The 17,634-nt window shown below is 27.7% G+C and overlaps 1 protein-coding gene across 1 annotated transcript; it reads right to left on the bottom strand.

The window, feature by feature from the left end:
• Positions 1-490: 490 nt before the first annotated feature.
• On the bottom strand, positions 491-2,845 carry LOC107072968 (fatty acyl-CoA reductase wat-like). Its single transcript, XM_089178956.1, has 8 exons — positions 2,473-2,845; positions 1,944-2,192; positions 1,690-1,835; positions 1,494-1,603; positions 1,232-1,427; positions 875-1,114; positions 765-776; positions 491-689 (listed from the first exon to the last, which is right to left on the bottom strand). The coding sequence occupies exons 1-8, from the start codon at positions 2,689-2,691 to the stop codon at positions 491-493; spliced, it is 1,371 nt and encodes a 456-aa protein (XP_089035082.1). The 5' UTR covers positions 2,692-2,845.
• Between the last annotated feature and the right edge of the window lie 14,789 nt (positions 2,846-17,634).

Here is a 17,634-nt window from a genome sequence, read left to right as displayed (position 1 = left end):
GCTTTTCTTTGCCGTCTTCTAAGTGTCTCATGTACCTTATATGTGTTTGTTACTTCCATGAATTCTTCTACTAATGCCCTCTTCAGTTGTTTCCACGACTTACAACACTTTTCATACCGCACGAAAGATTTCGCCGGTCCTCGTAATAATCGCTTACAATAGATAATCTTTTGTAAATTACCCCACTGGCATATTTCAGCCATCTCTTCAAACTCTCTTAACCAGCATTTAACGCTAGTTGTTCCGTCTCCACTAAATGTGTTGACCGACTCTTCAACGTCTTTAAAAGACAACATCTGCATTGCCCTTGCAGAAGTTTCTTTTTCGTCGATGATAGATTCCTCGTCTTCGGTATCATCATCCTCTGAATCCTCTTCATCATCATCGTCGTCTTGTTTTTTATTGTTAAATAAAGTTGATTGTTATTGTTGAATGACAAAAGAAAAATATAAGAATTATTTATAAGAGATTGTAAATTATAGATTAATAGTTAAAATACATGAAACAGTACAAAATACCTTCTCCACTTTTTACGAGCTTCTGGTACAGTTTCCATGGTATCCTTTAAGAGGTATAATCTTATACCTAATAGAAAAGTTCTAAAATAGTTATCCCAAACAACGTCTTTCATATCGCAATAGAACAATTCTCGATCTTCGTTTTGTAATTTAATGAGTGCTTCTGTCCATCTTTCATTTTTAAACTTTCATTCTTTTAAAAAAAAATAACTGAGTGCTTTCAACATTTTGTGTAATCTAATATACATTCTAACAAACCTAAAATAAGAAAAAAAAAAATAAATAAATGAGATATATTGAAATTTCTTTGGAAAATTTGTATTCCTATAAAAAAAGAATGTTCGAAATAATTATACTTTGGCTTTTTGGCGCAGCACAACATTCCAAAATCCATTATGGTAGCTGGTAGATAATGTAAAAAATATATGCAGAAAAGATGAAGTAATAGACTTTTTCCACCGGCACAGCTACAATACCAAACTGCATCTTTGAACGGTGTTAATAATCCATGCTCTAATGCCAATACTCTCATCTGATTGTAAGTTATAGGATTGTCATCAGATGTATAGTTATATATTGGAATATCTTCTTCGGATCTAAAGTAGAAAATGTAATATTTAAAAAAAAAAAATTATATAATTGAATTTTATCCAAAAAGTTTTCTTCATACTATGATAAAAGTATTTTTTTTTTAGCAAATAATTATTCGATACCTTCGATTGTTTGCTATGTCCCATGCGCTAACGATTAATGCATTTGTAGTCAAATCTCCTGGTACTATAGCTGGTTTTACGGATTCATCGCAATGATGCGATCTGATTAAACCTTTTGCAGCACCAGCGAAAATCCCCATTGGACCATTATAATTATCGACCCATCCTTCGATCGGTTCGCGATACGTTGATATCACTGTTAACATTATTTTTATTAAAATTGTTGTGTCTTTATTTTCTATAAGATTATGTTTATACTAACCAATTCCTGGACGGAATATTCCGATCGGTAGCAAACCAGCTTGTTTCTTTATTATATTTTCAGCTATTGATTTAGTATAAACATAAGTATTCGGCCATCCCTCAATTAATCTAAAATCATATATTTTTTTTAAATATATTTATAGTAAATTATAGAGAAAGTAGTTTAAATAATTGATTATTAAAGATATACGTACCTTGTTGAAACATTATCCACTAATTCATCATTTAAACTTTCAACCAAATTAATCAATTTTTCATCGTCAATCGGTGGTTCATAAAATTTCTCCTCAATTGGATTGTGAAGACAATGGGAATAAGCCGTGGATACATGAACAAAACTCTAATACATTCAACATAATGAATTTTTACAACATTTTATATCTTCATTTATTTTAACAAGAAATTCAACAAGCTTATAATTAATGCACATAAAGTTAAATATTTGTACCTTTAACTTTGGCATTTCCTTTGAGAGGCTAATCATATATTTTAATGCTTGTACGTTCGTAACTGTCGCTGATTTTAGAGTTTCGTTGAATCTTGTCGTAGCTGCAGCATGAAAAACAATGGAAATTTCTTTTATTAAAATATTCCTATCTATAATCGTCATTCCAAGATTCGGCAAAGTACAATCCCCCATAATGCAAACTATTTTTTCTTGGAATTTGGGTTGTTCTTTTTTTAGTTTGGAAAATACCTAGAACGTTATCATAGATAAATTTAAATATGTTTTTATTTTGTTGTTGTTGTTGTTGTTGTTATTTTCATATCTTTTTATAAATACGTATTATTTAAAGAATGTATTTTTTGTCAAAATTTTATAAGTTTAACTTATTTAAAAAAAAAATTGTGTATGGCTAGCTTCTTGTTTTCTGAAATATAATAAATTCAAATAATTTTTCATTTTGTTCAGAGAAATAAAAAATTTTGTTGGTAAATCAAAGTTAAATAAATGAAGAAATTAATTATCAACTTACCACATCTTGAAACAACTCGATTTTGCGTTGAAATACATCTTTTCCTTTTTTTGTACGTATCAAGATATAAATGCACTTGATGGTAGGACAACTCCTTAACAATTTCTCGATTAATAACTTGCCCATAAACCCTGTTCCGCCAGTTATGAATATACTTTGACCATTATAAAATTCCTGAATTTGAGTAAGCTTCTTTTCACTCTTACTTGACGATTGCATTTCTTTAGGTTTTTAATTTGAATTTTTTAGATATGAGACTGTTGACGTCTGGCATAGAACTGATCACATACATTATCTAAAACTCCTTATTCTTCGTTTCTTAAATAACAAACGCCTTTGCGATTAAATAACTAACGATCTAATTTTTTATTCGTCTTGAATGGTAATGTCTGTTTGAAACTCGTTAATGTAAAAAAAAAGAACAATAAATGATAATTGTGTAAACTCATTTGTGTTTACCACTGTTAAAAGTTTACATTTTGTACGATAAAAAATAACGATGCATTATAATATATTTTTTCTTTAAAGATGTCTTGCGTCAATGATAAATTAAATGTCCATAAAAAATTCATAGTAGCTTTATTTCTATAAGTTCTGCGTAATCACGCATAAAAACGTAAACGTAAAACAAATATAAAATTAAAATAAATAGTTACGATGTAAAGGGTATTAATATAAATATATCATATTTTAAAAAATAACCATAAACAATTTCAGTTTAAAATCTAAGTGCAAATTTTTTAAATTATTATTCATTTTTAAGCCCCTATATCTGGCAGTTCACAAAAAGTTATGTAGCATTCAAAACGTCTATAATTTATGATGTCATACTTGAAAGTGCAGAATTCATATATTAAAGATTCATAAAATTAACAAAAATATCAAATTTAAATTCTGCGAATATAATCTTTGAGTGTCATTATATATTCTGTGTCCACACTGCTTGATGAAAAGTTTTTCTTTTTGTTTGAAAAAGACTCGAACATGATTTTTAGTTTAGAAATTATAATCCATATGTTGATGGAAAAAATGCCGAAGATCCAAATTTTTAATATTAGATCAATCCAGTAAAGCCTAATGACAAAAGAAAAATATAAGAATTATTTAAAAGAGATTGTAAATTATAGATTAATAATTAAAATACATGAAACAGTACAAAATACCTTCTCCACTTTTTACGAGCTTCTGGTACAGTTTCCATGGTATCCTTTAAGAGGTATAATCTTATACCTAATAGAAAAGTTCTAAAATAGGTATCCCAAACAACGTCTTTCATATTGCAATAGAATAATTCTCGATCTTTGTTTTGTAATTTACTGAATGTTTCTTTCCATTTTTTATTTTTAATCTTCCATTCTTTTAAATAAAAATAACTAAGTACTTTCAACATTTTGTTGAATTTCAAACGATCTTTCGAATTCGCGTGTATCACTAATTATAATCAAAATTTTGTATTCTGATTAACTATTATAAAATGTAATTTACAAAGATTCTCTGATATTTTGACTGTCAACTCGAAATCATATACGATTCATTCGTGCGCGGTAGTAATTTAGTTTGAAGGTTATATATTTTTAATTATTCAAAGCGTATGGTAAAAAAAAATAATAATAAATTGATGGTTTAAGATTAATCACACATATAAAAAACAAAAATAACTTATTAAAATATTATTATTCAATGATGCGTTTATCTTAATAATGATAAATTCTTAGCACTGTGGACGTCTTGACTACGCTTTGATAGCCATAAGTTAAATTAAACATTATCTTAATTTTAATATACTATTTGCATTAGTTACGACACAGACGCAAGTATAGAAACACGTTTAAAATATATTACTGAAGCATGTGGAAGAAAAAAAAACACGTAGGAAAAAAATATGACACGTGTGTATTATCAAACACGTTAAAAGTGAGACCTTTAAAATAAACCACTTTGAGAGAATAAAAGGAATGCAGAGAGATTATCAGGAGTAAGATAATTTAATACAATAAGCATTTGTTTTAGAATTATTTATAATTAAAATTTAATATTACAAATTAAATATTATAATTGTTTAGAATATTTTTGCGTATTGAAGAAATTTATATTTATTTTTCAATAAAGTAGAAACATTTTGACACGTTCTGTTAAAAAAACAAAAATAAATAATAAATACACATCATACTTTTTTTTAATTATATTTTTAATAAAATTAATATTATAATAATATTATATAATAAATTATTATACTCTTGATACTCTGTATTCTTTTCATTCTCTCGAAAGTTGTTGTTTTTTTTTTTTTTTTTTTTTTTTTTTTGAAGGTTTCACTTCTAACGTGTGTGATCTACACACATGATATTCTTAATTGTTTTAAAACACACTTTTCAGTAAATAAATAAAAAAGAAACTATACTCTTAAACTGTATAATTATTATATAATGTGTATTATTAAATAATTTCTTAAATTTTATATTTCAAGAGAGTGAGAATAATACGCATACTAAGAAAAAGAACATTTAAACTAAACCTAAAATTCGATCTAATTTGGTAAACAGAAATATTAACGATTTCTTATGGTGTTCTTACACACGTGTATACAATTGGCTCATATATTAATTTATTAAATTTTAATAGTTAATTATCACAAAAGTATGAACACATAATTTATATAATATAACTTTTATTATAAAGTAGTATTTATTGAATAATAACTGTCGTACTTTTAAAAACTATTTGAAGGGTTCATCTTAAATAAAGGACGTATTTACAAAACTCTTATAAAAAAAAAAAAAAAAAAAAAAAAAACAAATCTTCAAATTTAATTTTGACCATAGTATAACAGACACATAAAAAAAAAAAAAGAAAAAATTATATAATATTTAAATCACAAATGTTTAGGATAGACAATTCGTAATTGTAGGAAATGAAAGTACAAAGTGAAAATATTTGCCAAGATGAAAACATCTTTCAGTCCCAACCCACACGTCGCCCAATAGGGTATCCCCGTTTTCAAGATAGAAATCTCACATTGGTTATAATATATCTACCTATACCATTCTCTCTCTCTCTCTCTCTCTCTCTCTCTACTCTCTCGTACTTATAAGAGCTTATTTATAAACAGACTTAGCCACCACAATGGTTATTGTTTCAGCGAGCAAGGTATGTTCTATGCAGCGTTGTATGCGCCGCCTATTTATGACACATTATGCGAATGCGCATCCGATAGTAGTGTGTATAGTCAGCATATACGAGCAGTATTGCGTTTCGTGCCATTGTGATGGCAACAATGATATAGTCCGGTCCTATATATGCTTTTTCTCTTACTCTTTCTTTCTTTCTTTCTTTCTTTCTTTCTTTCTTTTGTAAAACTTTCTTTATTTGTTTGTTTGTTTGTTTGTTTGTTTTTTTTATTTATTTTTTTTTTTTTTTTAAACAGACAACATATTATAAATCATGATTCGTGCTCGAGTTTACCACGAAGTGGGTGTCGAACTCGAACGCTTCCACCCCACTTTCCTACCATCGTTTTTTTTTTAAATTTTTTTTTTTTTTTTTTGGTTAAGTATTACAAGGGTTTCCAAAACAATTTTTTTTTAGCACTTATTTATCATTTTAATCAGGTTGTTTTCCTTTCGTTTTTTGTGTGTGTGTGTGCAATATTGAATAATATTATTTTTGTTATACGTAATTGTTATATGCAATTACTATCTCATTAAAATTCTATATACCTAAGTTAACTTATCATTACTATCATGCATAATTAAAATAAGAAATAAAAAATGGAAGATTAATTGACAGATGGAATAGAAAAAAATGGGTTTAATCATTGGTATATTATAAAACTATCGATAATCTCATTAATGTTATTTCAAATGTAAAAAATTTATTTAAAATATTTAACATTAGATTAAAATTATAATACGTTATGTGTTTATGGATGGAAAAGGTAAGATAGGTAAGAACAGCACGAGCCTCGACCACGGCAGTCGTGTTTTAAGCGGAGGCGGTGTGCGAGCCCTTTTCTTTCCTTTTCTTTTCCATCGTGGTGAAGGGAAGGGTAGGGAGGAAATGTGGAAGCAAATGGAAGCAAAAAGGAATCGAAGGTAGGAATAGAGTTGAGAAAAGGGGCAAGTGGCGAGAGGTGGTGGTTGGTGGCAGACGGTGCTGGTGATGCTGGAGCTGGAGCTGGAGCTGTTTCAAAGAGAGGCCTTCCAAAGAGGTGTACGAGGGTGAGGGGGTGCAAGAGGAGGAAAGTGGTCGCAAGCGTGGACGAGTAAAGGAGAGGGGGGTTGCACCGCGGGACGCAATCACGTCCTGCACGCGCCGTGCTCCAAGCCACTTACTGACACTGTTACACGAGGAGGCATCCATTTCTATTTTCATTTATCTTTATTAACATTATTTATTATTTTTATTCAATCGTATTATTAATTCATTATTCTACCAGTAAACAAATTCGAATATTTAATATGAAGTTTAGAAAATTTATAACTGTTTTCTTTTCTTTCATTTCTTTTTTATGTTTATTTTGATGGGTATATTTAATTATTTGTTTAATTAATTAATCATTAGTGTACAATTGTTTAGGTTTATAGGAGCCGTGGGTCGGAGGAGTCACTTACAACACACAATGTTACACGAGGCATCTCATTTATCTTTTTTATTTACATTTATATATTTCATTTAATTTTTTTTTCTAAATTAATCCTTCCTGTTTTGTTTTGTTTTTTATCAATTACAATTAAAGACTAATATCGTATTGGATATAAAATTTGGAAAACTTATCGTTGTTTTTAGACTTATGATTACTGTAATTAAAAAATAAGAAATTAATTGGATCAAAATTGAAATGGATAGAATATATTATATTTATATAATTAAGAAACAAAAAGAAGAAAAATGAATTGTAAGTTAAGAAATGAAAAGTTTATCGTAGTTTCAATCGGAATATGTTGTATACGGTTGCAAATATCATGCTAGTACCAAAGGTTTTGATTTTGTTTCGTGTAACATCATTTCTTTGGTCACGACTTCGATCACGAGGCGCATAGTGGTCTGACCCACACGAGAGCTTCTAGGAGTGTTTTGTAAGTGTATGTAAGTTCCAAGTGTGGGAACTACTCATCCCCGAGAACTCTCTTGGCGACCTTTCGTTGCAACCTGCAACCGCATCTCTCTCTCTTATCTTTTTCCCCCATTGAAGAAAGGTTGCTCTAGATGTCCTTCTCCTTCTCTTCTTCTTGAATATATAATATCTAATTTTTTATTTTTTTTTCCTTTTCTTTGCTCATGTTCAAAGCGTTTCTTTTTTTCTTTTTTTTTTTTTTTTCATTCAATTTTTAAATTGCAAATGGATATAGAAAGAGAAAGAGAGAGAGAGAGAATTTTGTATCACTCAATGAATTTCAAAGTTACTAAAGTTTATCTTTAGAATTGCTATTGCATACTATTTGTATGTACATATATTTTCGACAACTCGTGTACATATATACATATATACATATATGTGCATAGAATTGAACATTTTAAATGTTAGTTTTTTTTTGTCTTTTTTTTTTTTTTTTTTTTTTTTTTTTAAAGGAGTAGATATTTTAAAATAGATAAGAAAATTTTCTCGGCCACCTGCATCATACTAAGGAATGCGTTTTCTGCAGTCGATGATCCCATACTTAGACGCTCACGAAACGAGCAAAGTTCAAGGTAGATTACTCGACATTTAACGAGCCTTTGGTACTACATCGGATACGAACGTACATCGGCTGTCGATTCGCGTGTCAAGATTTCTTTTCTACTACTATCTTGTCTTTTTTTTTTTTGCTTATAACCAAGAGGATGCAGAATGCACTTACGTTGTATCCTATCGAAAAAGACTAATGGATGATGCATCTATATAGTATACCAAAGAAATTCCACCTTTAGACAGGAACTTATGCGGGATTTTGTATTTCATAGGTGTGTCAAAAGTTTTTGTTTTATCATTTTTATTATTATTTTTATGAACATTTGAAAAATTGTTACAATGATTTCAATGTTCTTTTTTTTCTTTTTTTAAAATTGAGTTTTAAATACATTGTAATTATAATGTAATATATAATTTAATAATCTTCTATAAGTAATTAGTGATTTTTTTTTTTAAATTAATTTAATAAATAATATGTAATACATAATGTTTTTAATTAATTTATAACATAATATTTTTAAATATTATATATATATTATTTGTATTATTTATATTTTAATTTATAATTTTTTTATTATTAATTATTTTTAGTATTATTTTTATTTTATTTTATTTATAATATTTATATTTTTATTTTATTATTATTTTTATTATTAATTATATTTTAATTTATAATTTAATTATTTATATATAATTATATATATTTTATATATATTTATATTTTATATATATATATAATTTAATAATCCTATAAGTAATTAATTTTTGCTTTTAAATTACAATTACCTAATCCCTACTACTTTTGTTAGTTTCACAAATTAATATTCTAATTTAATAGTTTATCAAATTAAATTCATTATATTTATAATAATATTAAATTAATTCTTAATTTTATTTCATACCTTAACTAATGTTATTTATTTGAAATATTTGAAATATTTTAAACAATCGGGGTGTAGCTTCTTGTTTCACAGTGAAAGTTTATCTTGAAATAAAAGAAGAAAAAAGAAAAGAAAATAATTTAAAAAAGGGAACACAAAAGTGTTGGACTGGGGTTGGGTTGAGGGGGTGGTTATTCGTGAAATTCAAGATCGTGACCCCGCGAGCAGAAGTGAGTTCTGGTTGGTAAAACTCTCTCGGCCATGATCTCTGATCTGGATTGGCCGCTTGATCCGGTTCTGCTTCTCGAGTTCGAAGGCTCACAATTACTATCACAATGGCGAGAGGGAATCCTTCCTTCTTGAGGGTTGCGTTTCGAGAGTTCGTGTCGTCATTGCGAAATAAAATACAGGCTACGAGATCGATATATGGTCTCCACGTTCATCGGGATTTTCATTTTCGATGATTGGTTGTTTTAATCTAATCTTACGAGATTTTCAATGACCATTAATCCAATTTATTTGATTTAATTTAATATTAGATTTAATATCAATAGTCATTTATGTGATAATTCTTATATATAAAAAAAAAAAAATCATTGATAAGTTAAATTTATTCTATATCATCATGTTAAACACTATCTAAATCTTATCTTAAAAAAGATTTGTTCGTTATAATTTATCTTCTATTTTGTATTGTTTTATTTTATCTATTAGGTCGAGTCATAAGTAACTTCCAATGCGACTATGTAGAATTTATTTTTCGTATTTACCTACTATAAGTCACCGAAATAAATGGATTTTCGATATCACTGTATAGATAAGGATTCAATTAGTCTTTTGTCAACTTTTTTATGTAGTTACATTTAACCATTTTTCTTAACTTCTGAAATGAATAGTAAAAAGTGAATATTCGACATGTAATGCTTTAAGAATTTAAACAATGTAATAGCACTAAAGTGGCAACTGAAAAAATATGCAGCGTATACGGTGCAGAACTGATAACTGATATAGGGCAGTCAGAAATTGGTTTTTAGATTTTCTTTTTAGAGATACGACCATAAAAGACGAACCGAGTGCAGGACGTTTTTCCAACTTTGATGAACCTTTTAAAGGTAATATTGAAGCAAAATTTAATTGATACACGTCCATCAGATACAAAGAGTACAAGAAAACTCCATGAAAAGTGTCCTTCACTTATTAGTGACAGAAACACCATTCTTTGTTTCATAAACTAATCAGAAGTTATTTATGACTCAACCTAATAATAACATCTCATAAAAAAAAAATAAAATTCGTATATCTTATCTTAATATATATAAATTACGTGTCACGTTGTTTGTTCGCAATGGACTGGTAAACTACTGAATCGATTTTAATAAAATTTTGCACACTATGTGCAGTTTTATCCAACTTGAAAGATAGGATAGTTTATATCTCAATTTATAATCGCAATATTATTTTATTAATCGCGCATTATTTGTTTATTAACAAAGAGTCATGATTATCTCTGTTAGTTCGATAAGATTCTAACAGATGGCGGTATAAGGTAATTCGTTGACTTAAAAACGTGTGTATCGGACTGATTGTGAGCCACAGCAACGTGTGGCGTGCCACCCCTAGTATAAATATAAATGGAAGTATAATTTCAATGATTTAAAAATAATATAATTTAAATGTAGAAACCTTGTTATAATGGTAATATAAAAGATAATGATGATGATGATGATGATGACGATGATGAGGATGATGATGATAAGAATTATAATAATATGGTTGTGTTTTTAATGAATATATATTAATTATAGATGAGATGCTTAAGTATCTCGAACGTGCTTAAATAATAAACGATGCTGTAGATGTTGCTTATCTGTCAATGTCCACCTTTTCTATAGGTAGAAACTATTAAACGGTATGTATATGTGCATGTATGTGGGGTTAATTAATTAGCAGATGAGCAAGCACTCTTCTACGAACGGACAATGTTCTTGGCCTCGTTAGAGCGAGGGTATGCAGATGAGATCTATTCATGAACGAAGCGCCCAATTAAAGCTTCTCTTTCTCTCGTTCTCTCTTTTTTTCACTCTCTTTTTCTTCTTTTTCTTTCATCAAGAGAGAGAGAGAGAGAGAGAGAGAGAGAGAGAGAGAGAGAAATGTTAGACGATGAAACGAACGAACACGCTAACACAGAGTGCCAAGATGGTTGACAAAATATAATTATTCGTTTGCTGACATGATGTATTAGAAACGAGTTCTGAATATATTTGTATTTTGTATTTTGTATTTGTCTACTTCTAAGAATTCAAATCAAAGAAGGATGAACTCGAAATGGTTTTCTTTTTATGAACTGCATAAGATTTAAATTACAATCTAGTTTTGTTAACCCTTTGAGTGTTGAATAATTTTACCTAAAAAGGTTTTTGTAAGAACAGTATAGTAGTTTATTATTAATCAGATTCCAATAATAAATTATATTTAATAATTAAAGTTTTTCTTTATGAATATAACTTAATTAATATTAATATATATATATATTAAATTACTTTATATTAATATTAACAAATACGTATATATATGGTTTGAACAATAAGGTTAGTAATTTTTATCAAATGCATATATGCGTCCATAGCACTCAAAGGGGTTAAACATGTTTAATTAAGTGATTATTTTTATGTTTGATTTTATATATGAAATAAAAATTGTATTGGATTGTTTGTAAAAAGTAATTTCATTTTTCTTTTGTGAAAATGAAGATAATTTTTGCTTCGAGGTTAAAGGTTTAGGCCTTTTGAAGTGGGCATATATAGTTGAATTTGATAAATTTAATCTTTCACCGATCTCACGTGTTGTTATTTGCCGGTTTGCATCAACTAATGCCAATATTGTGTCAGGATAAAACGAAATTACTTTTCGAACAACCCAATATTAATATGTTCAAATACTTTGGTAGTGTATTTCTTTACTTAGATTAGATTCAGTGTTAAACATCAATGAGTTATATTTGTAAAATGATGTACAGGTGTAAGGATTTTATCAATTATTATCACGAATATAGGATTTAAAATTTTGAGGATATATTTGTAAAATACGAGTAATATATATATATATGTATTTGAACATATTATTTATCGATAGCCGATTAAAATAGGGTATACTTTTGATAAGGTTTATTTACTGCTAGTATAAAAAATATACTTTTCGTTGATTTAGGTTATCATTCGGGTGAATACAATTTTCTTATTTTTAAGCATTTATTATACTTGGTTTCTTGAACATTTTATTATTTAATTTATGATCAGTTTAAAAAAAAAATAATTATAATAATAATTATTTAATGAAATAGTTTAGCATAGGTTAAAAATGTTTGAATGACAATAAAATCATTTTTCGATTGATTTTCAAGTGAAAAGATTAAAGTGTGATGACATTTAACGAATTCAGAAATTCTTCTTCTTCTCACATTTTTTTCTCTTCCTTTTTTTTTTTTTTCCTATCTCGTGTAAATAGAACACCTAACTGGGAAATCGTGAGAAACTGTATAAGTAAGGTTATCGTTTAATAAATAAAAATAGTACGGGGGGTGGGGGTAAATTCTTAAAGTTGATTCAGCATTTGTATTGACATCTGGGACACCTGTTTTCAAATATATCCATGTTGGTAGAGGAATTTTTACGTAAGTATTTTAGAAAGAGCCACACCTGTTAAATTAGAATTTAAATGTGTGTTCATCTGTGTGTGTGTGTGTGTGTGTGGGTATGTCATGTGTGTCTAATTTTAATTTTATTTCTTTTTCTTTTTCTTTTTTTCCCATTTAAATTATATTCTACAAACATTAGACTCTTGGCATATATTATTTAGGAAAAAAAAAATTTTTTTCTTTCTCAAGTAACGTAATATTATTTATTTGTAATTTGAATGTTTAAAAATAATAAAAATTAATTCTAAGAAAAAGTATCATTAAATTTGGTAATATAAATTTGTTTGTTTGTTTGTTTCTTTTTTTGTTTTTTTTTTTTTTTTTTAATTTTTAAGATTATATATTTGAAGAATTTCTCTAATCGTTTTGTATCGTAATCTAACAAATTTGTTATCTAAAATCAATTCGTTTCAATTGGAACTTTCGCTCGTATATTCTCGTTAAAAGAAATAACGACTTGTATAAGTCGTACGGTGGCACTAAAAAGAAAGAATCCATGGTTTAGAATTTCATGGTTCGACAGATTATGCAGGTATGCACGTTATCGTTTTTAATGTGATTACAATTCTCGAATATCGGAGAATATTATCTTACGACGAAAGGATAAATAAATCAAATCTGATCGATCAATCGTGTATGTTGTAATCAACATTTTTTTTTTTTTAAGTCAGATAAACAAGTTGATATGTTTTTTGTTTTGTTTAATAAACAAAATATCGTTCAATTTTGATAAATAATTCAAATTAATTGTATAAAAGTAAAACAACGATTTGCAAAAGAAGAAAATAAAATAAAATTAAAATAAGGATCTTGGAAACCGTAACTACACGACCAATGGGAATCACGATCGATTTCATCTCGATAGTATCCAAGATTTATATTCGATCTTATAGATTTACCATCTCTTATTCACATGTACACACACACACACACACACACGTTACAATAAATATGTGTATTTAAATACATACATATATACAAATTCTTGAATTTACACAGTTACAACTATGTTGCAACTAAACCATTCTTCTACGTATACATACACATATGAACGTGTAAATGTTCAAAACGTTTTTCAATCGTGACGTTCACTTCGTCCAAGTTTGGCAAACAAACAAACAAACAAAGAAACAAAAAAATTCAAAGCACTGCACACGATTCCTCTATTTTATTTCTCGTCTCCAATTAATTTGGCTGTGGAAGCGTAGCGTGGTTTGGGTCCTCCTCCTCCTCCTCCTCCTCCTCCTCCTTCTCCTCTTCCTCCTTCTCCCTATCCACCCACCCCAAGTACGAAAACAAAGCAATCGGCTTCTTCTATCTTCTTGCTAAAGGTTCAAGCTAACCCGTTCGGTTTAATTAGCGAGTATTGTGAGTTAGAGAGAAAGAGAAAGACAAGACGGACAGATAGATAGACAGAGAGAGAGAGAGAGAGAGAGAGAGAGAGAGAGAAAGAAAGAGAGAGAAGCAGAAGCGCGGGTCCAGGCTCGGATATCATGTAACAAGATCTGGTGCCGGTGTTCAGTACGCTGAGGGTTAATGATGCTATCGCCATACAGTGCCAAAGCGATCGCATTACAGATACGATCGGGTGCATTCGCATGGCTCAAAAACCAGCTAGCATACAACGTCCGATATTTCTTTACCGATTCGCCGACTTATCCCACGTGTCTCTTTCTCTTGTCATATTTTGTTTGTTTGTTTAGTTGTTTGGTTGTTTATTATAGGGTAGGGGGGAGGTGAGGGGAGGATCAGAAAGTAATGTCGTTTCCACGTATGTCAATTTTTATATTTTCATTAAGAATTGATTGACTTTATCGGTCCGGTATTAAGAATTTGCATATTAGATGAAAAAAGAAGAGGGTTGTCGATAACGAGGTTAATTGTGTTATTGATTTGAAATGAAAAATTTGTTAAAAATTTATTCGTTTGAATTTAATGTTAAAAAGGGACATTACTTTATGGTTCATCTATTATTTTTTTCTTTTTGGTTTAATTGTTGTCTTTCTTATTTTTAAATTGTATTGCAATGGTGTTGTTTTGATTATGTGGTTTTGTTTTTTGTATTTAATATAATAATAATTGTATATAATAATTATAATTATTATATTAATTATAATTATAATATAATAATTATAATTATTATATTAATTATAATTATAATAGAATAATTATAATTATTAAATTAATTATAATTATAATATAATAATATAATATAATAATTATAATATAAGATAATTATTTTGTTTTTAATCTTTAAAATAACAAAATGTAATTATACTATTATTATATTATATTATTACAATATAGAATAACAACCAATACAATTTATATATAATAATTATAATAAAAGATAATTATTTTTTTTATTCTTTAAAATTACAAAATGTAATTATACTATTATTATATTATTACAATATAGAATAACAGCTAATACATTGTATATATAATAATTATTAGGTCGAGTCATAAGTAACTTCCGATGCGTCTATGTAGAATCTATTTTTCGTATTTACCTACTATAAGTCACTGAAACAAATGAATTTTTTGATATCACTATATAGATGAGGATTCAATTAGTCTTCTGTCAACTTTTTTTATGTAATTACATATGTTACATTTAAGCATTTTTCTTAACTTCTGAAATGGATAGTAAAAAGTGAATATTCGACATGTAATGCTTTAAGAATTTAAACAAGGTAATAACACTAGAGTGGCAACTGAAAAAATATGCAGCGTATACGGTACAGAACTGATAATTGATATAGGGCAGTCAGAAATTGGTTTTTAGATTTTCTTTTTAGAGATACGACCATAAAAGACGAACCGAGTGCAGGACGTTTTCCCAACTTTGACGAACCTTTTAAAGGTAATATTGAAGCAAAATTCAATTGATACACGTCCATCAGATACAAAGAGTACATAAAAACTCCATGAAAAGTGTCCTGCACTTATTAGTGACAGAAACATCATTCTTTGAAGATAATTATCTCATAAAAGATAATTATCTTGTTTCTACTCTTTAAGTAATTATACTATTATTATATTATCACAATATAGAATAACAGCCGATACACATATTATATATTATATATAAATTTTATATATGTATATATATATATAATTATAATAAAAGATAATGAATTTGTTTCTAATCTTTAAAATTGCAAAATGTAATTATATTATTATTATATTATTACGATATAGAATAACACAGCAAATACATTTGTTTCCTTAATGATATTAAAATCAGAATCACATAGAAAGATTATATTATTACGAAATCAAAATTTCAATATCGATTATGTTCAAGGTAGTTTATTCGAAAAGATCTTTTCGATCATTTGATTTCTTCGGTTAAGAAGATAGAGAAAGAAATCTTAGGATCATTTGATTTGTTCGTTTATCGTCTGTGGGAACTCGGAGCTTCTCACGTCCGTTTCTAACCGATCTAAAGATTCTTACCTCTCTCTTTTTCTCTCTCACTCTGTCTCTCTCTCTTTCTCTTTCTCTTTCTCTTTCTCTTTCTTGGTAGTTTATCCTACGTAGTCTCGTTTTCTCGACTTCTCTTTCTCATTTTATCTTTCTCTTACTTATGGAACACGCTCGTGGCGCACACGTGCGCGATCAGAGGGCAGCCGCCAACGCATTGTTATTACGTTTTACGTGCCTCGTGTGTATCACATATATGTAAAAGCCACGTGCACCTACTATATGCATTTTTATTCATTCTTTTCTTATATATATATATATATATGCACATTTATCTATTTATTTACGTATATGTAACGTATATATTAAACTAAATAAAATAAGTATAAAATAATTATATATTACATATATGTTACGTATGTTATTATTATACAATAAATAATAATTATAATTATACTTATACTTATTCATATATATTAAACTAATTAAACTAAATAAAATAAGTATAAAATAATTATATATTGCACATATGTTACGTATTATATATAAATTTTATATATATATATATATATATATATATATATATATTAATTTATTTAAATGCATTTGCAAAATTTGAAGTGAGTTAAGTTTAGTAATTTAAATGATAATACACCACATGCAAGGTTCGAGTTAAGAGCAAAGATTTTAATTAATCGAACCTTGTAATCCGCCTCTTTCACTTTCGAAGAATCATGGCCTTGAGAAGTTACCTATGTTAGATGATTTACGAAGCATGTAACAACCCGTCGAGAATGGTTAAACTATGGGAAATCGATTAAGGATATTTCTTTTTCTTTTCTTTTTAATGTTTATATATATTGGCTTGAAAAATGTATATCAAGTTTATTGGAGATACGTAATATGACTTGGTTTTTAATAAAAACTTTGATTAAATTTTGTATTTCTCGTAATTACACGCGACAATTATTATTTCAATAATTTTATACAAATATTAATATAATTAATAAATGTGGTATCAACAACATATTCGTTATCAACAAATATTGGGTTAGCAACTAAGTCATTACGGATTTTGTTTTACACCTAATTCAGTTTTTTGATAACAAAGGTCAGAAATTTTATGAACGTGGTATTATGACACTGTCTAACCGATGGCAAATGGTCATCAACAAAAATGGACAGTACCTAATTAAATAAACTTATATTTTGAAGAAAAAATTTTGAATTTTCATTCTTATTTAAAATCCGCAATTACTTAGTTGCCAACCCAATAATATTAATATCAAAAGTAAAAGTAAAAAAAAAGTAGAGTATTTTATATTTTTTTGTTTTTTTTTTTTTGGAATAACTAAACATACTTTAGTGTAAAATAAAATTACGTGGATTTGTTTTATTATTTTGTTAAAACGATAAGACACACAGTGATCTACATTGAGAGAACCGAAAAGAAAAAGAAAAAGACCTGGAGTTATATTCGAACGTGTCTG

Source organism: Polistes dominula, unplaced genomic scaffold (assembly GCF_049000335.1).
Source record: "Polistes dominula isolate Pdom_NZ unplaced genomic scaffold, Pdom_raw_medaka contig_18, whole genome shotgun sequence".
NCBI classification, from domain to species: Eukaryota; Metazoa; Arthropoda; class Insecta; order Hymenoptera; family Vespidae; genus Polistes; species Polistes dominula.
This window is presented reverse-complemented; position numbering and strand designations above follow the sequence as displayed.

Coding starts and splice junctions, on each gene's coding strand:
- LOC107072968 (XM_089178956.1), bottom strand. CDS start 2,691: ATGCAATCGTCAAGTAAGAGTGAAAAGAAGCTTACTCAAATTCAGGAA. Junction 1,836..1,943: donor AGGAAATGCCAAAGTTAAAG/GTACAAATATTT, acceptor TGAATGTATTAG/AGTTTTGTTCATGTATCCAC. Junction 1,115..1,231: donor GACATAGCAAACAATCGAAG/GTATCGAATAAT, acceptor TTTCTACTTTAG/ATCCGAAGAAGATATTCCAA.